Consider the following 22,750-nt stretch of genomic DNA (forward strand, 5'->3'; position numbering starts at 1 on the left):
AAGGAAAAACTAGAAAATGGAACATGGGAATTCTTCATGATCTTGGCCCTTAATCTTTAGGAGTTTCTTCAAAAAAGAGAAGAGATAGACGATAAAAGGAAATAGTGTGAAAGTTAAAGAGATACAGAGACAGACACATAAACGACACATAGAAAAGAGCGGGAAGAAATGGAGGCAAAGTTTTTGTTTTTGAATCAAGAATGAGCGGGAGGAAGAGATTGAGATGTACACAGGCTTGAGGGAATTCGAATTGAATTCGATTGAAATGTAACTAAACGGCTGCCGTAAGATAGTAAGTACGACGGTTGATCTAAAAATGATACAGTTTCTAAAAATGTGGCTCTATACAATTGATGAAATTTATTAATGGTACTGGCTCTAAAGACTCTAGATAAAACTCTCCACTGGTTAGAAAGAAAACTATGCTCTAAAATGTCTTGTAATAGTTAGTGAAGCTAGCAAAAAAAGTCTCCAAGAGACTCAAGAGATCTGCTCACAGTAAAACAAAAAAACGCGTCAAGAGTGTCTCTCGCCTCCCACCGCATGCTTTAACTTTTTGATGACAAGTTTGCGCCGCCACGGATATAAATAAAACCATCGAAATGACTTTGAAAAGATCATGGAGATCCGAAGAGACACATACGAGCATATCGTAATTCAAACAGAAAAAAAGTTTGCAAAATGTTTCAAGTAGGTTTCGAAAGGAGAGTGTACCTAGGGATCAGTTGTGGAAGACGGAATTTGTGGAAAATTTAGAAAACAAAATTATTATAAATTCTTAAAATATGGGATAATTTTTTACACTGTCCCGTAAGAAAATTCGGTCACCAATTTTATTTTCGGGACCACGTACCGTATTCAAGATTCAAGTTTTTAAGGCAAGTAGGTAAAAAATGCCAGCTTGTATACACCCGTTTTTGTACGCGAACATTTCACATTTAATTCTATAATTTGAAATTACCAAAATCGGGGAAATTCGTAAATCTTCAAACAAAAAATTCAGAAAATAGACGGTAAGTAGACACATAGATATATAAATTATTTTTTTATTCAACACTTTGAATTGTATTTTTAGTTTTTCTTCTATACCATTAAAACTTTAATAATTCTATACGGAGCAGGAAGGAGTTCACAGACATCTATGAATGGGCGGAGCCAAATTTAGAAAAAAAAATCAAAAATATGAAACAAAAATTGAAATATCAATAGAAAAAGCTGAGGAGAAAAGTGATTGGAATCAGTGGCAAGAGGCAAATCACAGCTGTTCGTGTTGCTAAACAAGTGAGCGGGCATCATGAGGGAAAAAGTGATAGGTGGGCGGAAATGATCAAGAAGAAGAAGAAAACGACGATTTTAGAGAAGATTTTATAGAAAAAGAGAATGAAGTAGAAGGGAAGGAAGTACAACAGAAGGAAAAGAGAAAGAGAGGATACAATTGAGACCGAAGAAAGTGTGGGTTTTGAGAAGAACACATCAAATTGGTATGCATTTTGTATCAAACTTTGACATATAATGTTAAATATTCAAAATTGATCATGTTTTTGAAAATTCCAGAGTTTATCTTATTACAATATTCCCTCCAGTTTTCATGCACCTCTTGCAGTTAAAATTAAATTGCACAGAATAAATATTTTTTACATATTGGAACAAGGAACAATGCAAAAAATTTGGAAAATATTAAACTTTTGTGAATATTGAAAGATTTGAATGTCAAAACGCAGTACACACCTTCCTTTTTGGGGGTGATTTCAAATTTTAATAGAGGGGCATATGTTGTCTTGAAATTAAAACATTTTTACACAATTTTGTATTGCCAAATTCTGATAATAGACGAAGTTTAAACTAGAACCTAGCGTATAAGTGAGCAAGAAGTGCATGAGGGACCTCTTGAATCTCAACATGTATCATATTTCATTTCTCTCGAATATTCAGGTATTATTACGTCATTTATGATATGGCAGACATTTGAATTTAATGGAAGGACATTCTTCGACAAATTTTTTTGGATTTTAATTTTTTTCATTTCTTTTTGTAATTCAATTGAGAACGTCAAATTACAAATAGAAACCCAATGATTTTTTTTTGTAATTTTTTTTGTTTGGAAAATAAAAAGAAAATTGGTGGGGTTTCATGTTTTGGAATATATTTTTCGGATCTAACTTTTTCCAATTTTTTTTTTTCAAAATAATTTGATATAAGCAGTAATCTAATTTCTTTCAAAACTCAGTTGGTGACACTGTTTCTAAAAAAAGTGAAAAGGCTTACCAAGTCGATCTACAGCAGTTGACATTCCCCTTCTCTCCTCTGCCACCTTCAATCCTCTGCCACCGACGATTCAATTTCTCTGGAATATATGGAATTCATGGAACAACGAGAAAAAAGAAGGCAATTGTCCTTGAAAAGAACGAACGCTGCTTCATATTGTAATTATACCAACACGGATGACTGGCATGACGGGACAGACAAAAATGAAAAGAAGAGAGAGTGAGGTTAAGGGAAAAAAATGAATGAATGGATGATACCGTGGGAAAAAGTCATGAAAAGTCAGAACAAAATGGGGTTAACTTTACTTTGAATAACCAAGTAACATTGGGGTAAAAATATTAAAAATTCCTTTGATTTTCCAGTTGCTCTCTTGAATCGGAAGGCTTATAACGCGGCTCAGTCAAGTGAGTCAGGTTATTATAATACAAAATTACAAAATGTGAAATGTAAAGAAAATTTTGCTCAATTTTTTCGTTATTGAATTCGACTAAAATTACAAATAACCGAGCTATTCTCCGTCAAAAACGAGATTGAGATAAATTTAACTTTTACGCTAGATTAAAAAGAATTTTTCTCAAAATGCTACCAAAAAAAATTTTGCCTGTACTGTGGATTATGTCTAAAGTTAGGCAGTGGACAGACAGGTAGGCCTGAGAAAGGCAGAAAAACCTGCCTACCCACCTTGGAGACCTCACTATTACGATATAGCAAAAATGTTAACTCACCGTGACTAAACTTGGACACAATTTTTATAAATATTTTTTTAAATTTCGTTTCGAAGATTAGAGAAATAAAGCATCAAACGAATAATAACGGAAAAAGTATAGTTTCAATGATTACAAGAAAAAATACAATTCACACATTAGTTCAGAAAACAAAATCTACATCGTCGATTTTTAATTTTACCTAGAAACGTTTTTCAATTTTTTGGCAAATAGCGTTAATTTCGAAGCAAAAAAATTCAAAAGCTGAACCCGAAAAAGGCAGAAATCGATGAACATGCACATTATAATGATGGAGTTGCGTCATACAGTACCTGTCAGTCTGCGTCTCTAACTCTTCCCATGCTCTCTAATTCAAATGGAGCACAGGACAGTATGATGTGCAATTGGTATGAGGTATCAAGAGATATAGAGACATAGGCAGTTATACAGAAAAATGAAGAGGTTATCTTGATGAACGGGTCATCGGAAAAGACAGAAGAGTAAAACAACAGAGAGGTACAGTACTGATGATTCATCCAAAGTAAATGTATAGGAATATTGAAAGGATGAAGTGATAGGAATTGTTGAAGAGACGCAGAGGTTCAAACAACTCGTATGATAGTGATTCATAGAATGGGAAGTTCAACAAGAAAGTGAGCTCGCGAAATTTTGAACATTCATTTTTTTAAATTTTAGTTGAATCTTGTTGGGCTTTCAATTCTCGAATAAACTAAGCAACAGAGCCTAAATAACTTGTCCTCTAACCTCTGAATGTATCCACTTCCATTGTAGAGTTTCAAATTAAGGTCTAAATATTTTTATGTTAAGCCTAAACCTAAACAAGTAAGATTATAAGCCTAGTTCAACCTCAGACTAAACCTCAAGTTCCAGTCTTACAAAAACATTTTTCAAAACCAAATAAGCGAAAAGGGCAGCAAAAGGGTGCGAGAAAAGAAAGTGTTATGTTTTTGTTCTCACTAATTGACAGAAGAATAAACATTTTTAAACACAAATGGATGGAACAACGAGGAAAAGAATAATGATGTTGGATGATTGTAGAAAGTTGTTACGGTGTGGAAGAAAACGGGATTTTACAATGAAAATTTGGAAATTTAAATTTACATGCGTTCAGTTGCGTGGTCGTGAAAAATAAAAACTTCGGCCAAAAAAAAATGAAGGAAAATCAGAAGTACAATGAACTCGGCCACCAATATTTTTGGCGGTCAGAGATCTGCCGGTTTGTCAGACAGTGAGCATCACACGAAACGTGGGCAAAAACGCATAAAAATTGATGTTCTTTTTTCCTCTTCTCCCATCTCTCCCACATTCTCTTGTCCATTCAAATTTGTTCGTCTGTCCGGTTACTTGTTCATATTTGGATAGCCCTCAACCGAATCATAACTTGTTATGTTCACCCAGAGGAATTTTTGTTGTCAGCGGAAAGGGTATGTAAAAATATATATTATATATTTATTCATGAAGTTTTTTGTTGTAAAGTCAAGGATTTTTAAATTTGTTTTTAAGTTCATGGCCGCTTAAAAAATAAAACTCGGCCACTGCCTCGAAAAAGTATAATGGTGAATTATCACAAAAATTAATTATGGCAGAATATTTCAGATTAAACTTCACGGGTTTCAAAATTATTTGGAAAACTAGGCCATCTGTTTTTTTTCTCGGTCACTTTGCAATATCTTTGCAATACTTTGCAATAAAATAAGCGGTAAAGCTTTTGCCAAATAATGATTTTAACGAAATTTTCGCAATTTTTAATAGTGTTGGATCTTGGGAAACTGTGCGGTTTTTATTTCAAGACAATGACCGAGTTTTCTCCTTTCGAGGCCACATAACAAAAACCGAAGTTTTTGAACATTCAAAATACAACAAAACAAAGAAAAGTCAACACTTGAAAAGGTGAGAAATTTTTAGAAGAACAAAACGAAAAAAAGGGAAGAAATAGGCACTCGAACGGAAAACGGCGGTTTTCCAAAAACGATCACTTTTTGGAAAAAGTGAGGAGGAGGTGAAGAAGCCAATGTTTATTTTTGAGTGATTTGGATTTGAATTATTTATTATTTCAAAACTTATAAAATTAAAAAAAAATGCTGATCATTATTTTTTGTTGCAAAAATGTACACGAGTATAGTTTAAAAGTAGTCTCTTTCAAAAGTACACGAGACGGAAGTGGAAGTGTGTCTGAGCTTCTTGGCTTCAAAGAGTTATCCGAGATCCCCGGCGGCAAATTGAATCAGCTCCAAATTTGGAGGGATAGGAGGAGAACTGCAAGAGAAAATAGAGATGCAAAAACAAACAAAAATGTTTTTTTTTATTTCTAAGAAAGAACACAATTGTGTAATCGATATGTGTTGTTTCAAGTAAAAGACAAAAAAGAATGGAGAGTAGAAGGGACATAAAATTGGGCGATGAATAAGTAAAATAAATGGGTGAAAGATATTGGAAGAGAGAAGAATAGAGAAAGTTATAAAATAATGTTATGGTATTTATATGGTAGTAGGTCAGATAAGATGATAAAATGATAATAAAATGAATACAAACAGTTAATTCTCTTTTTATGAAACAACCAAAGTAAATTAAACATTCTAAAACGATAATTTTAGATTTTTTAAAACTAGATATATTACCCAGATACGAAAGTTTGCAATTTTCACTTAAAAATACAGTACCAGGTCTCGACAAGACCAAATATAATCTCCACGCCCCATGGTTTTGCAATTTTATTTGTTGTAATTTTTACTCTAAAAACCTATTGGATGTGACAATATTTATCTAAAATTAAACAATTATATATATTTTTAACTAGCTTAAATGAAAGAAAACTGCAAAACAGTGGGCCGTGAAGGTTACTGTACTTCTTAAAGGTGCCTATCTCTTTTCATTTGGATATATTCGATCGTTGTAAGACCTTGTATCGTACTCCAAGATGTTAATAAAAAAAATTGTCAATTAAACTGGAAAATAGTAATTTGAATTAGAATTTTCAATGTTCCGTTTGATTCTTTGAAACTTCCAATATTGTTCGAGTTTCTTCACATGTGTTTTATTTTGAATCATAGTATTTATTGAACTTTTTTATGATAAGACTGAAATAAATAAAAAGGACGAGGAAAATGTGGAAGTACAAAAAAGAAAAGAGCGAGAAATCAAAGTAGCAGAAGGAGGGGTGAGTGAGGTTTTAGGCTGGCTTTTTAGAACAAGAATTTTTCTCTATGTATGAGCCATTACGTAGTAATAATAATACTTAAAGTTCAAGTGAAAATGAAGAATAAATAATCGGATGACGGTGTGGGAGGATCGTAAGCAAACGGGTCGAGATTATGCAAAAAATATTGGAATAAATATAATATTTGAGAACCATTACTTCTTGGCCGGTGCACTCGCTTTGTCTCCGAATTCAACTTGACATAACCGACATGAATACTCATCATCTGGAGCTTTTTCGAGCGCCGGAGTCAGACAATAAAGATGGTATCCACGATCACAGTCGTCACAGAAGAGCAATTTATCCTGAAATCCAATTAATATTGCACTTTATAAATATAATAGAAAATATCTTACATCATTTTCACTTGTACCACAAATGGTGCAACTCTTGCACTCAAGACACTGCCATCCGCTTCTTTTTATGATTTTGGTCACATTTTGATTAAAATTAAGACAGGAAGGATGACCAGAACGACCACAATCATGACAACTAACGAGATCCTCTGGCAATTTTGTATTTTTGTTCATAAAAGCAGTGCCGCTGCAGAAATCACAGCTAGTAGATATTTCTATACTGGGAGACAATACTGAAAAATAATACATTTGAAAATAGCTTGGAATGCAAAAAACTTACACTTAACCAGTGGTTGACTAGACTTTTGATCATGAAGATACGACTGATGATAGCTTAAACCCGCGAGGCTTTTGTATTTCGCGCTGCATTCTGAAAATTATCAAAAATTTTAAATTACAAACGAAAGGACTTGGGAAATATGCGGTTTGAAAAGAGTATTTTCAAATCACAGATTTCCCATTATGCCACATCATATAAGCTTCCAGGAACACTCAGTACATGCTAAATTTAGTGCCTATATTTCTACAAACTTCCTCTCGATAGACCCCGTGTCCCGGGTGGGAGAGATGTATTTTTGATCAGTTGAGCGGTTGCCGCAGGATTTTTTACTGAGGTCCCTCTCGCCCAGGTTTCTTTTACAGAGGGATAAAATACTAGGAGGGATATAAGAATGGGATATTCAGGATACATATTGGCTTATGACTTAGTGCAAATTGATAACGAGAGGAAGGAAGCTAATACATTTGATAAGATCCACAATTATGTGAAGAAGTACTACAAATCACACCACTAATTATGAAACTAATATTAAAAAAAGATCATACATAATCTTCCAAAATTTATTTTTTAGACCAAATTTCCCATTTTTTTGATTTAATTTTCCTTGGATCTCTGGAGAAACATGCATAATTAAAAAAAAAACTAAAGCATGCAAAAACATAAATAATCTCGTGCAATTTCCAAGCATCCTAATTTTTTGAAAAATCTCGAAACCGAATGAATCAAGATACGAAAAATTAAACTAAAAATCATGATGATAGTGTTCCCGGTAACTGACATGCTGTGGGCGATGGGGGAGGCAAATAAGACTAAAAAGGACAAGAAGAATGGTGTGTTCTCCTGGGCGAGAGGGCTTCGCTAATCCGCCGTACAACCACTCACTGTCACATGGATACGTCTTCTCCTCCGGTTCTTCATATTTTGTTTCCTTCACTATGGAACGAGATGGGGTCAATCGAGAGACAGAGGAACGAGTTGTTGGTACCTAAACAGTCAGAATAAAATTATTTAAACAATTGAATAAATAAAGAAACCTTTTTACGTGACGAAGTTGCTTTCTGAACAGGCCCCAAGTTGCCTTTACGGCGTTTACGCGACGACCAATCATCTTCATCGGAGCCAAACTCGTCTGGAGAGAGCTCATCGTCAAGAACGTAGTCATCACGATATTCCTCTTTGATCTGTGTTTGGCGGGATGGTCTGATGGTAGTTGAGTCGTTCGAACTATCAGAAACACTTTCTGCAAATCGAACTACAAAAATTAGGTTGAATCGTTCTGATGCTTCTCACCAGTTGTTGGTCCGACAACTTGTGGAGTGAGATGATCAATTGCAACCTGAATAGACGGATTCTCACGCAAAAACATGCTCATCTCAACAGCATCAGATGGTGGCTGTGACTTGCTCTTCTTCCATCTCTCGGTTGCGAATTGAACAACAGTATTTGGATCATTTGATGGATACATGTGATCCACGTTGCGGGTTGTGAAGCGAGACTCTCGCTGGGCCGTAGCCGTTTGATGTTCATAGTATGGGAACCGCAGTCTGCAACTTTTAGGGGCTTAGTACAACCAAAAAATAATTCCTAAATGCTCTAAAGATTTATCATTACTTAGATTATTCAGATTTCAAATGGATCTTTTTTAAGTAGCCGAAACATCAATAACTAACCGTTTTTTACGATCCTCCATTTGCCGGGAATTCCATTTAATGCAGTTCCGCATCAGGTCCATATATCCGTTTTCCGAGATCATTGTCTGTAAGATTAGCTGTCTTGGATTATTTTTAAACATTTTGATAGCTCAAGAAATCGGGCGCCCGGTGTGAACAAACAAAAAAAACAAGAGAATGAATGAACACTGATCGATAAATTGGACAGCTGCCGATGTACGCAAACACCAACACGCGAAATTGCGTATTGTCCAGCGTGGACTCGTTGGCTGATGGACCTTTTGGCTCGAGTTTTCTTCTTCGTTTCCGGCCTAAAACGTTTCGTTTTTCAATTAAACAGTTTAAATTTTTTGCGATAATTGATTAATATGTAGCTACGCATTATGTGAATACCAAAAAATGGTTGAAAAGTTCATGTAGGCCTACAATTTTAGAAAATCTAGGTCTTTCGAAAACAAAAAAAAAACATTCGGTATTCAGAACGTTCGAACAAAATGCTCTATTCAAACATTCTAGTTTTCATAGAATATTTCCATGCATTTTACCTAGCGAATCGAAATGTTTGTTTTTTTGTTGAATGCAGGGTTATGTGTTTTTTAACTGTAAATACACGTAGTTTTTGCATTCAATGTTTAAAAATTTTGTCTTTATGTTTTAAGTTCCATTTTTTAGTTTTTTTCAGTAAACCTTTTTAGCTTCGTTGCGTTGTATTTGCATTTTTCAAAATTCCCACGTGGCACATTCAGTGCTGGCTTTTATTGCACTCTTTTTTGTCTGCGAAAGGAAAACTCTAAACCATTTCTGTTCGTTCTCCGGAACTTTACCGTCCATATAATATAATTTTCTCTGTTCCCTATCACTCTATCCGTTATCTTTTGATAAACAACGTTGACCTCGATAATTGAAAACATACCCATTCACTGGAATGAATAGGTGTTTTCCAATTCATTTCATATTTGCGTTTTCTTTTCTTTACCTGATGTATGTATCTAAATTCTCAAAGTATGATAATTTTTAGGGTCATCATGAACATCTTCCGTATATCGGCAGATATGTCGCACTTGCTTGCGATTATCATCCTTCTGCTCAAAATCTGGAAGAGCAGATCGTGCTCCGGAATCTCTGCGCGGTCGCAGATTCTGTTCGCTCTCGTGTTCACTGCTCGATACTTGGATCTTTTCTCCACATACATTTCTTTGTATAACACTACAATGAAGGTAACTTTCTGTCCGTAACAATTATAAATACAATCAAATTTCAGATCACCTTCCTCGCCGCTACGTACGCCACAGTGTATCTGATGTTCTTCAAATTCCGCTCAACTTACATGCGCGAGTCGGATACCTTCCGTGTCGAGCTTCTCATCGTCCCAGCTGCGATCCTCGCTCTTCTCATCAATCACGATTTCGCTCCATTTGAGTTGCTCTGGACTTTTTCGATCTATTTGGAGGCTGTGGCCATTCTTCCACAACTCTTCCTTCTCCAGTCTACCGGTTCCGCTGAGGTAAATCTGGAAAATAATAAATAATACAATAAATGCGCCAAATTTGACTTCAGCGTGCAAAATTTTCCCTCTCAATTCGACATGCCGTAAAAAAGTGTAAAATCCAGAGATGGCAAAATTGGAGATAGTACAAGAAAATTGTTGTGCTTAGAAATTGTCGTTTCTCCCGATTCCAACCGTTTTCCCCGTATTCCGAATTTCGCGCACATCTCCGCTGTAGTCCAAATTGATTCGTCAGCCTTTTAACTTTGCTAATATAACAACCTGATGAAATTTGACTGAAAGTTAATCCATTCTTTTCATAAGTTTTACTGTGTTGTTTGCAAACACTCGACATCTTTTTTTCTTAATTTCTTTTGGATTAGACATTTTGGTGTAGAGACGCAGACACCAGGCCACAAATTGAGCCTTCTATCTCTCTCCCATATTCATCGTTTCTTCTTCCAGGTCATCACTGCTCACTACTTGTTCGCTCTTGGCTCCTACCGCGCTCTCTACATTTTCAACTGGATTTACCGCTACTACACCGAGGACTATTTCGATCCAATTGTCGTTGTTGCCGGAATTGTACAAACTGTTCTCTACGCCGATTTCTTCTATCTTTACGTCACCCGTGTCGTCCAAACCCGTAAGGGTATGGAGCTCCCAATCTAAACGAACGATTCCCATCCTTTTTGACGTTTTTTCCTACGAGGTTATATTAATCTTTACGGAGTTGGCGTTATAATTCACACTAAGTCTGGTCACTTTTACTTTTCTTCTTTTTGATTGTTGGGAAATAATAAGAATGTGTGCCCGCCAAACTCCGTTAATTTATTTCTCTGTGTGATGATTTTTATGGGGGATTTCCAAAGATATCCATTTATTCAGCTTTTTAAAATAGAGATTTAATGTATAAATAATGAATTTTTCTGGATTTTTTTTGATGGAGTTGATGAGTTTTCTTCGTTCGGTTCGCTTACCGTGCTGCATATTGTTTTAAAAAAAGTTATTGATCGGTTCGTGATACGAAAATAGTTTGCAACGATTTGTCTCTTCCGTGCGAGACCTTAATCCCTAATCCAATTGCTCATCTTAAAATTATGTCTTAGACTTGAAAGAAACGAGCTAAACTTCCTTTTCTTTCCTCTAGTTGATGATTGATTTTAAAATATTGATTTCAGGAATAAGTCAGCTTACTATTCTTTGGAAAGGGTTCATCAATTCGATATAAATTCGAGAACGATGTCTGCAAATGCTGCTTGGGATGATAGCGGTTTGTTTTCTTACCTTCCAAGCTTCAACTTTTAAAAATCTTACAGACAGCGAAAATGAGAACGTGGTGGTCGAAGAGAAGCCAGTGATTCTTCCACGAGCCCGTCAACCATCAATAGCTAAGAGCCTTGAAAAAGTGCAAATTCTGGAGAACAGTGTTGCTGGTTCGGAGAAAAACGCTTCTGATGACGATTCAGATGCCAGTTCCGTGATGTCGGATGACTTGGAAAGTCTCGGAGAAACGACGGAAGTTCTCAATTTCTCTCTGGAACAACTCTCGATGATGAAGAAGAATCTCGCCCAATTTCCATGCAGTTACAAAAATATTATCAGCGAATTCGCTGACGTTGAAATTTTCTTAATCTCAATTGACTCGTTGATTGTTGAATGTGCTGCTCACAGTTATCACAACTGGGATGTAGCCGGTCAATCTATGGTTCTCAACAAACAAATCGATCGTTTCCTACAACAATTTGTCGATATTGGAGGACGATTCAAGCTTGTTGTCTTTTCTGATCTGACTACTCAATTTGCAAAGGACACAACTCTCTCATTTGCCCGATCTACTGCTCTTGCACATTTGGCAAATGGTCCACACGCTCGAGATTTGTTGTTCTTCACAAATCCAACTGATCCAGAATGGGACAAGCTTTTGAATGATTTGACACCATCTTTCCTAATGATCTCCACGGATAATGTTACTCAAAACGTGTGCGCTTCTCAGGAAATCGATCTTACAAAACAATTTGAGACCATCGGTAAGGATATTAGTATGTTAATTTTTCCAATATGATAAAATTACAGCATTCGATGTGCTCACTCGTTCAATGTCAGTTGTTCTTCTCCACTCGATCAAAGTGAACTTCGTATCTGTTGAGGCTTATTACATTCAACCACTTCTTGTTGTTGCTCCAGATTGGCAAGCTTTCCTTGCCGCACACTGGGATAATAATGGAACGCTTCTCCGGAACCATCTTAGTAAGGAAATCAAGTTCAATCAATTCGAAACTCCTGCGGATCTGTGGGTGAAAGTTATCACAGATGCAAAAGCTACTGGAAAGGGATCAGACACTTTTGATACTCTTGCTGCTGCTGTTATTCTGTCTTCATTGATTTGTAGCAGAAGAGGTGCTCATAGAATTTATTATCCAACTCGTACTGATGCAAAGAGAGGACTCAATGTTATCAGAGACAGACGATTGATTCTGAATGCTGCTGTCGTTCTTCTCGACAAAGCTGATCACGCGGTAATTGGAAACAAAGTTCAGAAAAATGTTAACTATTGTTTTTTTCAGAATTCAAAACTGGATCTCAGTGACCTGTGGGATGGTAGAATGGTTTATTCAATCTTCGATGAGCTCTCCGCTAACGAAACTGTTCTTCCTTACCGCCTTCAGGATGATTTTGCCAAGTATCACCAGAAGGCTGGTCTTACTGTACCACTTGCTACTGATACAAACGAGAAGCTGTTTGATCCAATCCCTGAAATCACGGATCCACTCGTTGATTTGCCGATTCTCTACAGTGTCACTTCACCAATGATTAAGAGATTCGTACCAGAAATTGAGAAGATGACGTCACAGAATGCTGTTGAAGAAGGAACTGTTCAGGATTATGCTGATTATCTTAAAGATACTTCTCAGTGGAGATTGAAACCCATTGAAGAGACTTATGCACAGAAAGAAGAGAAAATCGAAGATGCCTGGCAATTGAAGAAAGCAAATCGTTCAAAACAGTTTTTGATGAGATGGTACGAACTGTTCGCTAACTCTCTTGAAGGACGTGGATCAAATCTGCTCGTCGACTTCTCAAGAGTTCCAAAGGGTTATGCAGTTGTTGAGGAAGAAGTTACTGATGAAAAGAAGACTGGAAAAGGAGGATGGAGTGGACAGAAACAACAGAAACCAGGAGCTGGTGGAAAGAAAGGAGCTACAAAAGAATCTGGAAAGTCTAAGAAGGATCTTATCCTAGAAGCTAATAAGAAAGCAAAAGACCAAAAAGTTGCTGAAAGTGAAAAAGTTAAGATCAAGTATGGTTGTCAGCAAGGAAAGGAATCTGTCATTTTCTTGAACAATCTGTATTCTTCCCTCGATTTGCCAGAAACAAGAGCTTTATGTGTGTATGAAATAGCTGTCCGAGAAGGAAGAACAATTTTCGATCAACATCAAGGAACAGACAAGCAAGAAGTAAGAAGAAATGCAGCAATTGATTTGGTTGGTCATCTCAAAGATTGTTTCGTTAAGCATTGGGATCATTTGGAATCGAAACAAAAAGAACAAATTGTTGATTTGTGGGTTTCTCTTGGATTTGAAGCTCCAGCTGGATCAAAACCATCATCGGAAGCAAAACAAAAGAAATTGAATCTTGGAATTAACATGGTCTACTATCAATTACAGTACGGAGGAGAGCTTATTGATATTCAATCCGATCCAAAGAAAGATGATCGTGTCAGTGGATTTGCTCCAGATGGTTGGCAGAGAAAAATGCTTGATTCAGTTGACAGAGGTAACTCTGCACTTATCATTGCTCCAACTTCTGCTGGTAAGACCTTCGTATCTTATTACTGTATTGAGAAGGTTCTTCGTTCAAGTGATAATGATGTCGTCGTTTATGTTGCTCCATCGAAAGCTCTTATCAATCAGGTACCTTTCAGTTTTTTTTTAAACTTAAGTAATATTTTTTCTAGGTCTGTGGATCCGTCTACGCTCGTTTCCGTAATAAGTCAATGAAACGTGGAATTTCACTTTTCGGAACTCTCACACAAGAATATTCGCAAAATGCAATGCAATGCCAAGTTCTCATCACAGTTCCTGAATGTCTTCAAGAGCTGATGCTGTCCAGAACTCCAGCTGTTCAAAAGTTTGTCTCGCACATCAAATATGTCGTATTTGACGAAGTTCACTCCATCGGGTAAGAAATTAATTATTTATTACACTGTTAACATTCATTTCTTTTACAGAGCTTCCGAAGAATCACACATTTGGGAACAACTCCTTCTCCTCATTCAGTGTCCATTCCTTGCCTTATCCGCCACCATTGGAAATGCGAACAAGCTTCACGAATGGCTCAATTCAAGTGAACAGGCAAAAAGTGCCGGAAAACGAAAGGTCGAACTTATCAACTACGGAGAAAGATATTCTGAGTTGGAATTGTCTATCTTGAATATCAATGATCCACATGGTGAAGATGATGGTGCTGTGCACAAGAAGGCTGGAGAAAGAGCTGTTATTCCACTGATGCCGTACGGAGTTTATATGCCAGAGAAGCTTCGAATGTTCTCGATTCCAGAAGATCAGCAATTAACTGCTAGACAGGTTCTCCATCTTTATAATATGATGGCTGAAGTTGATGATGCCACCAAGTACGTTGATTGAATCATGTTTTTACTCCAAATTGTTCTTATTTCAGAAAGGAATTCGAACCATGTAAGTTCTTCGGCCAACACGGAACGAAAGCTGTTTGGATTTCAAGATCCGAACTGCGTCGTTTGGAAAATGCTCTGAAAGAACGATTTATGGAGTGGCTGAGCTCTGATGAGCAGAAGATCAATTCTATTTTGAAAATCCTGAAGGAACCAGTTAACACTCAACTTAGCTACAGAGCACGTCCATTCAACAAGGAGAAGATTGCAAACGACTATATTGTTACTCTTGTTGACGATTTGAAAGAAAAAGGAGAGCTTCCAGCCATTTGTTTCAACGACGATCGTCATGTTTGTGAAAAGCTCGCCGTCACGTTGGCTAATGAACTTGAACGACGTGAGTTGGAATACATGGAAACTGATGAGTTCAAGAACAAGTATATGATCAAGGATGAAAGCAAATTGGTCAAATTGGCTAAAAGAAAGAGAGATGACGCTGAAAAGAAGAAAAAGGGAGATAAGGACGAAGATGCTGGTCCAGAAAAAGATGACGATGAAATGGATGTACTCGCAATGAAGAAAGCCAAATTGGCGAGAGCTTTGGAAAGATTCAAGCTCCGTGGAAGAAATGGAGGCGATCCAGACATATATGCCAAGATGGTTGAAAGAATGCAGAAAGGCGCAAAGACTCGTGAGTCTACACAGGTTCTTCTCAAATTGTTTGAACGTGGAATCGGATACCATCATGCTGGACTCAATACTGTCGAAAGAGGAGCGGTTGAAGTGTTGTTCCGATCTGGAAATCTCGCTGTTCTCTTCTCTACATCCACACTTTCTCTCGGAGTTAACATGCCGTGTAAGACTGTCATGTTCGGAGTGGACACTCTTCAGCTTACTCCACTTCTCTATCGTCAGATGTCTGGTCGTGCAGGACGTCGTGGTTTTGATCACTCCGGAAACGTAATCTTCATGAGCATACCTACCAGGTAAACTGTTTTAAAAACTGCTTATCTGTACATATTACAAAGAATTATATTTATATATTAATTTTAAAATTTGTGCCTTTACAGCAAAGTCCGTCGTCTATTGACTGCTTCACTGTCCAACTTGCAAGGAAATCCACCGTTCACAGTTCTTTTCCTGCTCCGTCTCTTCGCCTATGTCCATCAACAGGATATCTTGAACGAAGAGGGACAAAAGGTTTCCACGATGAAGCAGCGTGCGTTCGCAGCTAAATCTTTGCTCGAACACTCGTTCAGTATTCACACAAGACGTGAGGCTCAAGATGGAATTCTTCAAAAGCAGCTCCGTATGTTCTCTGCTTTCTCATTTCAACTTCTGAGGCATCTTCAACTTTTGTCTCCATTCGGAGAAGGCAAGAACTTTGCCGAGATGGCTATTCATTCTTCATCTGGTGCTAACGGAACTCTCCTGTTCATCTACCTCATGCAGAAGAAGTGTTTCCATCAGCTCATCAAGTCTTATGATACTGCCGAACAAGCGCAGCTCGGAATTCTCGAAGTTCTTGCAAACTTGTTCACGAACCTCAGAATGACACCATTCCACGAAAGAAGTGATAATTTGGAAAACGTGCAGGTGACTCTCCGCGGATTGCCATCACTGCTAAAACCCTATGTGGAAGAGTACAATAGCACTGTCACCGGACTCTACAAGCGTTTCATGGCTGCTTCTTCCCAGGATGGAAATCTTTTTGTTAGTTTAAAAAAAAAATCATTTTATGACGAGAAGTATTTTTTTGGTATTAGTCCAATTAATATATTTTCAATTTACAGGATCCATCTTTCGCCGTCAGTGGCAAGCTTGATTCTGAAAGTGTTTCCCTCACTGAAGATTTCCTTGTTGCTCCACTTTTCGATCAATACTCCCACGATGAATCTTTCCTTCCAGTCATTGATTTCAATAAGAAAGACCATCGTGGACGCAAGATTCAACGCAATGCATTTGCCTACGATTTCTATGTTCATGGATCCCGTAACATGCTCATGGATGTCAATGGTTTGCATGTCAGCGTTGCTTGGTTCCTTCTGCACGACTTTGCGGTTAGTAATCTGTTTTAATTTTGATTTCATAAAAATTAGTAATTCGGCCCGTTCGTACATAAACTATTCCGGCGAAGTAAAATTAGTTTAGAATTTTCACCTGTCTAGTTCCTAATTTAATTTTTAAAACTTCAGGCGATTCTTGAACGTCTTGCAATTGGAGTGCACAATATGGCTCGCCCTCAAGATCCACTCGTTCTGGTGCTCGAAGAGTTGCACAAGAACTATGATGAAAAGTTCCGCAAAGCATTCGGAATGCGTACCCGCGATTAATCTACCTTTCAATATCCTCTTCTATCTTTGCCCATTTATTCACTTTATTCTTGTTTTTTTTTCCCAACCTATCTTTTGCTTCATTTACAACACCTTTCAGCTCTGTTTATCTGGCAATTTTCAGTTTTTATGAAATTTCCCGGTTTTTCTTTCGCACCCAAATTCCATCCTTTTGTTAATCCCGTTGTTGCTCTTTTCGAATAACCTTCTGAATTTTTGTGTCTCTTATGAAGTTGTTGGTCAAAGAAAAGTTCTATAACTGTAGCATCTCGCTCTTCACCGTTTCCCGACTCTCCTCTTCAATGCGACACGTATTATAAAACATTCGTATCACAGGAGGGGAGGAGAAGGACGAGAAAGCATCAACGGGAGGAAACAGAGAACGCGACACAGATGCACACACACCGAGTGGTACGGTGTGTGCCGTGCCACGTCAGTTCGCGATTTTGGCGAATATAAAAATATTATGTATAGAGAAAAAGTGGGCGGAGATGAAGAGAAAGGAAGCAGCGGGCGAAAAGAGTGACTCCATTCAGTTTGCATGCAAATATATTGCACTTTTGTATCCATTCTATACGAAAAATCCTAACTTTTTCGTGACAAGACCATGCCACGTGGCTTTGGCAGATTTTATTAATCCGTAACCTTGAGCTCGTAAATTTGCAATTTTTAAGCAGCTTTCAATTAGAAATATTTCATTCGTGGCGAGAACCCAAAAAACTTGCAAATGTGTAATATAGATGATGGAGCGCAGAGAAGCCACACACTCTCGTTTCTCTGGGACTATCTCGTTCTTTTCTACTTCAGACAGTTTACCATATATATGTTCAAAGTACATTATTTCCCTTTGTATACAACATAATGTAATACGTTTTCGTGTTCATTGCGGAAACCGGTTTTTGTACAATTTCTAGAATATTGGTGAAAAACATTTTTGCTCTGGTATCGCACGATCCACGACATTTGGAATATGGAATATAAATGCATTCGAGCAAAATTTTGTAGCAGTCCATAAATATGATGCGGATGAAAAATGAAAGATAACTTTAGGCTGCTTACACCGTGAGGGTACTGTAGAGTAAAGAAATATTTCGTTTTGAGTCAATTTTGACTTTTCACGCTTAAAAAAGCTGAATTTTCTTTAAAACTGTACCGAATTACTAGAAAATGTTTTCAGAACACTCAAGTTATTTTCTAATCATTAAATTTGAATTTCTAAATCAAAAAAGAGAAAACTCGGCCACCATTTGTTCTCCGCGTATATTTTCCTTGTAAAACCAAAGACACCCCGAAAAAGCTACAGTAACCCCAGATTTAATGGTACATGCCACGAATACCACGGTGCAATTTCTATAAATCCCTCAAGAGATCTTGTTCTTTCTCGTTGGCCCTCCGTTTTCGGGAAAATGAAACCAAACTAAAGTGAAATGAAGCATGAGAAAAGGGGTCCACACATGGGAATATAATCTCATATGTGCTCATGTTCCACTACTCTACGACTTGATAATCTCTAATTATCTTCTGTTCGTTCTACCTGTTCACTGCGTCTCTCTCGTCTCCCACTATCTCTCGAGCTCTCCATAATAAGACAAAAGGGGGCGTCTATGCCCTTTTGCACTACCAAATGTCTTTTTCTCGATAGAGAGAGAGAGAGAAATAAGTTTCTTATCATTATCAGCATTGATAAGAACGAGCTCATTCTTGTGCTCTTGTTCTTTCACTTCGCAACTTTTCACTTTCATTTCTCCTTCTTTTTTTTGATAAATAGATTTTCTTTTTACAGGGCAATTATTCTAAATGGTGATGGAATCGGAATCGAATTTTTGACGATGAAGGTTTTAGAACCAATACTGTAAGTTTGAAACTAGGTCATAAGAATTTGCTAATGGAAGAGCTAGCGTGAAACTACTCTCGGGTTTTCTGATAGTTGAAAATCTTTTAGAATTTACTAAAGATTTAAAAAAACAATTACGGGAATCACAAAAATCTGCTCGTAAAACAAATTGAACCGTGATGCAGGGGGCAATATATGTAGGCATCTGGAAAATGAAAACCAAGTTTAAGAACTAGGCACGCAGTAGGCAAAAGTCAGCCGTAGGCCACCTTAAAGGCAAACTGTTTCTGCCTTCACGCCAGGCTTAGTATTATACATTCAAAACTTTTAATGAAAACACAAACCACATATTTTACGCGCATTTTCAAATTTATCAGTTTAACCTAAACTTTGAAATTATGCTGCTAGACTAGCTATAATTCTTGGGTTTTCTTTGTAGGAACGTTCTGAAAAAAAATCCAAAAAACGAAAAAAATTACGAGAATTAAAAAAAAGTTGTTTCAGATAGCAAATGAGAATCTAGTCAAGAGGCTCTCGACAAATTCCAAACCTCTTTAAAAATCATTTGTGAAGAATCGGAAGCTGGAACCCCAGCGATAATGGAGAATTACATTTGAACCATCAATTTAAAGACGTCGGAAAATGCTCCGAGAAGCTGTTCTTATTGAGAATGGAGATGTCTGGTGTTTTGATCCGGAAATAGTGTCGCGCGCCATATTACATTAATTTTCCGATTGTCAACTTTCATTCGAATCGGAACAAAAAACCTTCATTTAATCAAAGTTTGATGACTGTTCCTGGACATACACCTTCTCCTCTCAACCTTTTTTTCTATTTTAAAATTTTGTGTGTAGGCGAAGTTGATTAGAAATTTTTGAATTTTTTTACAAAATATTGTTATGATAATGATAAAAAAGTAATTCAAGTCAACTTTCATATTTTTTAGTTAATTTTTTCAAAGAATGTTGAGCGTTAAATGTGATGTGTAACACCACAGTTGCCGAGCAAATTTTTGAATTTCTTCCTCTTTAATAGAGAATGTTATTGTTTTTTTTTAAATTTTTAATCTTCCCGCCACCAAAGCAAGACTGTGATAATGAGTTGTACATACATAATTCAATTTTTAACATTTGATGATATCTTCCTTTAAATTTTGCATTCTTATATCTATGTGCCACGTTTCTCTGTTATTTCCTCAATGTGCATTCAATACGTTATCATCATAATGCCAAATTCAACCCCATGAGTGATAATAAATAGTTTTCAGTTTTTAATCGTTTTCAACATTTCGAAATACTTGAACATCAAAGAAAGAAAAACAATTTTATTTTATGAACAATCATGGGATGATGATAAAATAAACAGAGAAAACAGAGAAATTTCAATAATCTCTAATCACTTTCTGATGATTGGGAATGTGAAAGATTTGAATGTTCGGAAAGAGTTTTGACCATTCGAGGAGAAAGCATTGGAATGTATTCACGTGGAATCAACCATGTTGATAAATTGAATAGATCTAAGAATACTTTGTAACGGTCACTGACTGTTGAACGAAGGTACATGTATCCTGATGAGCCACCGGTTCCTTGTTTAGCACCCAGCATTCTTTGTACAAGAAGCACGTGGTTGTCTGAAATGTTGTTAAATGATTTGTTTTGCTCTTTGTGCAGTTGGTAGTTGACGGGGATTTTGGAGTACTTTGTAATTTTTACAGTAGTTCTGTAGTTTATAGAACTAGAACCACAGAAATCAAAGTCGGGCGTGAAATGTGATGCATTTAAACAGTGTTTTAATGTCGTTTTTAGAAAAAAATTTAAAAATTCTTAATAATTCAAAAACTTACATCTCCACTTTGTGAACAAACTGTCGATATCCATCAGGAATGTAAGGATCTGATATGGCTGTGAGAAACGTGGCATGTCACGGTAGAAGTAGATCATCATGGCTCCTTTTGTAGCATCATGGGAGAGAAGACGATTTCCTGGAAGATTAACCAGGGTGAGATGGTGTATAGCTTAACACGATTATCAGTATTGTAATTTAGATATTTCCAACGTTTTAGATTTATTGGATTATTGTACATGTGTGTGCAGCTGACACAACTGACGCGAAAAGCTCAATGTCTTCCATTTTCAGGGAAATGTATGATTCATAATTTATACCCACCATTTCTAATATGTTGTTCATGTTGCCTTGGGTCCAAGATTGACTGGAAAGCATCCGCAGTTTTATGATATTCGGCCGTCAGTTGCTTGGCAATCTCCTCCGTGTTTGATGGGTCCTTCAACAATACGAATTTAGCCTTTTTTTTGAAGAAAAAAAGGCAAGTTGCCTTTGGAAACAAAAAAGAACGAGGCATACGGAAAAACGTTTCGAGAAATAATGGGGTTACTCAAAGATTGAAGTGAAAAAAAGAACAAAAAAGATGGAACAACTACGCAACTTATACACTGGTGATACTTCACCATTAATGCAATGGCCAGGAGTTTTTAAGTAAAAAAACGAACCGCTGCTTGTTTCGCCAAATCAGCAAGATACTTATTAACAGATTTCTCGTACTTGATCCAGAATCCCTCATCTTCTGAAGTTGATTTCAATCCTGGTGTTCTTTCCAACCAACTTTCAATCAATGTCAAAAGACTCTTCTCTTCTTCGGTCACATTCAATGTTTTGAGGTCTGTGTCGTTGAAAACATTCTTGTAATGTTGAGCGTTGTACTGAAAATTTGAAGAATACTCGAAGTTTATATTTCAACATTTTGATGTAAATGATTTCCGCGCAGAGAAGGTCGCCTTCTAGGCAAGCAGGTTTTGTAAGCCTACATAACGAATTAGTGTCATTTAAATCTTCTAACCTTAATTCTACGCTCCTGTCGAACACCGAGCTTATTCTCCAATACACGGAACTGAAGACTCTGGAATCCCGAAGCTGGTGTCAAATACTTTCTGAAATCCACAAAATCCAATGGACTCATTGTGTCGAGCAAAGTGATTTGCTCGGTGAGCAAGCTTAGTATTTTTGTCATTCTATCCAAACCAGAAACGATTTTTAAGGTTTTCGTCTCGTCGACAATCTGGAAATTGCAGTTTATAAATAGTTAATCATTCTTTTGAAAATCAGAACTGTTGGCTAAAAATTTACACACGAAATATGGTGGATTTTCCCAACTGGATATCTCAGACTTACAGTGTTATTGAGAAGTTTTCTGACATTGTCCAAATCAAAAATAATCTGCTTGAACCAGAGCTCGTGAGCCTGGTGGATCACAATAAAGAGATGTTCATCGTCTACACGTTGACCATCGGCTTCTGATTTCAATCTTTGTGCTGTGAGGATTTTGTCCAACTGAAAATTTACTTTATTGGGAACATTGGAAAAGCTAATTTTGGCAGGTTTCGATGAACATTCATTGGTTCTAGCTTTCTATTTAATACACGTTTTTCCTCTAAACATTATAAACTCAAAAATTGTTCTTCCACACCAAAACCATAACCAACTAACCTGTAGATATTCGGAATACGTTTGTCCAAAACCCATTTCAACTTTGTTAACTCCTTGTTGACACTCTTCCCCTCCTTCCATAAATGTGACTCTATGCGTGAGCTCACCAGAACCCAAATACGGACACGCCATGCTTCTGAATTTTCAAACATTAATTGAAGATAACTAGACAGCCTATAAATGACAGACAGGCAGCCTGAATGGTTGGTCAGTGCCCGACGGACTGTCTGATATGTGAAGGCGTTGAAGATTGTATGATGATGGGGGACAAAGAGAATAAGCGCAGACATAAAAAGTATCCATTTCGCCGCCGTGTGTAGGCATCTTATTTCAAGGAAACAAACACTTGGAAGTTAAGATTAATTACAAAACGTCACACTTCCTATCACTTGACATACGATTCACGTGTTCACACTTTCAATGCTAACAGTTTATTTAGTGGGCGTTTACTAGCAATTTGGGTTTTCCCCA

General features: G+C 36.9%; 4 protein-coding genes and 1 non-coding gene across 10 annotated transcripts; 3 read left to right on the forward strand and 2 right to left on the reverse strand.

Moving 5' to 3' along the window:
• Window positions 1–6,022: 6,022 nt before the first annotated feature.
• On the reverse strand, window positions 6,023–8,806 carry dpff-1 (Zinc finger protein dpff-1). Of its 3 annotated transcripts, NM_065880.8 has the most exons (7): window positions 8,493–8,582; window positions 8,113–8,366; window positions 7,857–8,062; window positions 7,705–7,807; window positions 6,823–6,912; window positions 6,543–6,775; window positions 6,023–6,491 (listed from the first exon to the last, which is right to left on the reverse strand). In NM_065880.8, exons 1-7 carry the CDS (start codon window positions 8,573–8,575, stop codon window positions 6,342–6,344), a joined length of 1,119 nt encoding a protein of 372 aa, NP_498281.2. In that variant the 5' UTR covers window positions 8,576–8,582; the 3' UTR covers window positions 6,023–6,341. The 3 variants fall into 3 exon arrangements, with proteins under 3 accessions (NP_498281.2, NP_001359900.1, NP_001122678.1); NM_001372602.1 differs by lacking the exon at window positions 7,705–7,807 and having other exon boundaries at window positions 6,029–6,491; window positions 8,493–8,806; NM_001129206.5 differs by lacking the exon at window positions 7,705–7,807 and having other exon boundaries at window positions 6,029–6,491; window positions 7,857–8,074; window positions 8,493–8,580.
• A 702-nt stretch (window positions 8,807–9,508) lies between these two features.
• On the forward strand, window positions 9,509–10,917 carry erd-2.2 (ER lumen protein-retaining receptor erd-2.2). The gene is made up of 3 exons (NM_065881.5): window positions 9,509–9,709; window positions 9,754–9,996; window positions 10,444–10,917. Exons 1-3 carry the CDS (start codon window positions 9,518–9,520, stop codon window positions 10,648–10,650), a joined length of 642 nt encoding a protein of 213 aa, NP_498282.1. The 5' UTR covers window positions 9,509–9,517; the 3' UTR covers window positions 10,651–10,917.
• A 242-nt stretch (window positions 10,918–11,159) lies between these two features.
• On the forward strand, window positions 11,160–17,189 carry C28H8.3 (putative helicase C28H8.3). Its single transcript, NM_065882.6, has 10 exons — window positions 11,160–11,251; window positions 11,298–12,008; window positions 12,055–12,497; window positions 12,546–13,892; window positions 13,937–14,160; window positions 14,210–14,611; window positions 14,659–15,597; window positions 15,682–16,324; window positions 16,405–16,671; window positions 16,807–17,189. The coding sequence occupies exons 1-10, from the start codon at window positions 11,221–11,223 to the stop codon at window positions 16,942–16,944; spliced, it is 5,145 nt and encodes a 1,714-aa protein (NP_498283.1). The 5' UTR covers window positions 11,160–11,220; the 3' UTR covers window positions 16,945–17,189.
• A 1,538-nt stretch (window positions 17,190–18,727) lies between these two features.
• C28H8.14 lies at window positions 18,728–19,398 on the forward strand. 2 transcript variants are annotated; one of them, NR_131436.1, is made up of 2 exons: window positions 18,728–18,796; window positions 19,283–19,398. It is a non-coding gene; the product is annotated as an Unclassified non-coding RNA C28H8.14b (non-coding RNA). The 2 variants fall into 2 exon arrangements; NR_131437.1 differs by lacking the exon at window positions 18,728–18,796 and having other exon boundaries at window positions 19,295–19,398.
• A 689-nt stretch (window positions 19,399–20,087) lies between these two features.
• Window positions 20,088–22,415, reverse strand: tdo-2 (Tryptophan 2,3-dioxygenase; the record flags this gene model as incomplete). 3 transcript variants are annotated; one of them, NM_065883.5, is made up of 7 exons in its annotated part: window positions 20,088–20,408; window positions 20,622–20,759; window positions 20,945–21,059; window positions 21,286–21,495; window positions 21,633–21,851; window positions 21,965–22,123; window positions 22,280–22,415. In NM_065883.5, 7 exons carry the CDS (start codon window positions 22,409–22,411, stop codon window positions 20,170–20,172), a joined length of 1,212 nt encoding a protein of 403 aa, NP_498284.1. The 3 variants fall into 3 exon arrangements, 2 of the variants coding, with proteins under 2 accessions (NP_498284.1, NP_001040847.1); NR_136366.1 differs by having other exon boundaries at window positions 20,170–20,408; window positions 20,945–21,495; window positions 22,280–22,411; NM_001047382.6 differs by lacking the exons at window positions 20,945–21,059; window positions 21,286–21,495; window positions 21,633–21,851; window positions 21,965–22,123; window positions 22,280–22,415 and having other exon boundaries at window positions 20,170–20,408; window positions 20,622–20,721.
• Window positions 22,416–22,750: the final 335 nt, after the last annotated feature.

Source organism: Caenorhabditis elegans, chromosome III (assembly GCF_000002985.6).
Source record: "Caenorhabditis elegans chromosome III".
Classification (NCBI taxonomy): Eukaryota; Metazoa; Nematoda; class Chromadorea; order Rhabditida; family Rhabditidae; genus Caenorhabditis; species Caenorhabditis elegans.

What these genes read in the sequence shown, in the direction of transcription:
- C28H8.3 (NM_065882.6), top strand. Translation starts at nt 11,221, where the DNA reads ATGTCTGCAAATGCTGCTTGGGATGATAGCG. An exon ending in GACGAAGTTCACTCCATCGG is followed by an intron (nt 14,161 to 14,209) that starts GTAAGAAATTAA and finishes TTTCTTTTACAG; the next exon opens with AGCTTCCGAAGAATCACACA. An exon ending in CCCAGGATGGAAATCTTTTT is followed by an intron (nt 16,325 to 16,404) that starts GTTAGTTTAAAA and finishes TTCAATTTACAG; the next exon opens with GATCCATCTTTCGCCGTCAG.
- dpff-1 (NM_065880.8), bottom strand. Translation starts at nt 8,575, where the DNA reads ATGATCTCGGAAAACGGATATATGGACCTGATGCGGAACTGCATTAAA. An exon ending in CAACTTCGTCACGTAAAAAG is followed by an intron (nt 7,808 to 7,856) that starts GTTTCTTTATTT and finishes CTGACTGTTTAG; the next exon opens with GTACCAACAACTCGTTCCTC. An exon ending in GTGGTACAAGTGAAAATGAT is followed by an intron (nt 6,492 to 6,542) that starts GTAAGATATTTT and finishes ATTGGATTTCAG; the next exon opens with GATAAATTGCTCTTCTGTGA.
- erd-2.2 (NM_065881.5), top strand. Translation starts at nt 9,518, where the DNA reads ATGAACATCTTCCGTATATCGGCAGATATGTCGCACTTGCTTGCGATT. An exon ending in TGTATAACACTACAATGAAG is followed by an intron (nt 9,710 to 9,753) that starts GTAACTTTCTGT and finishes ATCAAATTTCAG; the next exon opens with ATCACCTTCCTCGCCGCTAC. An exon ending in AGTCTACCGGTTCCGCTGAG is followed by an intron (nt 9,997 to 10,443) that starts GTAAATCTGGAA and finishes TTCTTCTTCCAG; the next exon opens with GTCATCACTGCTCACTACTT.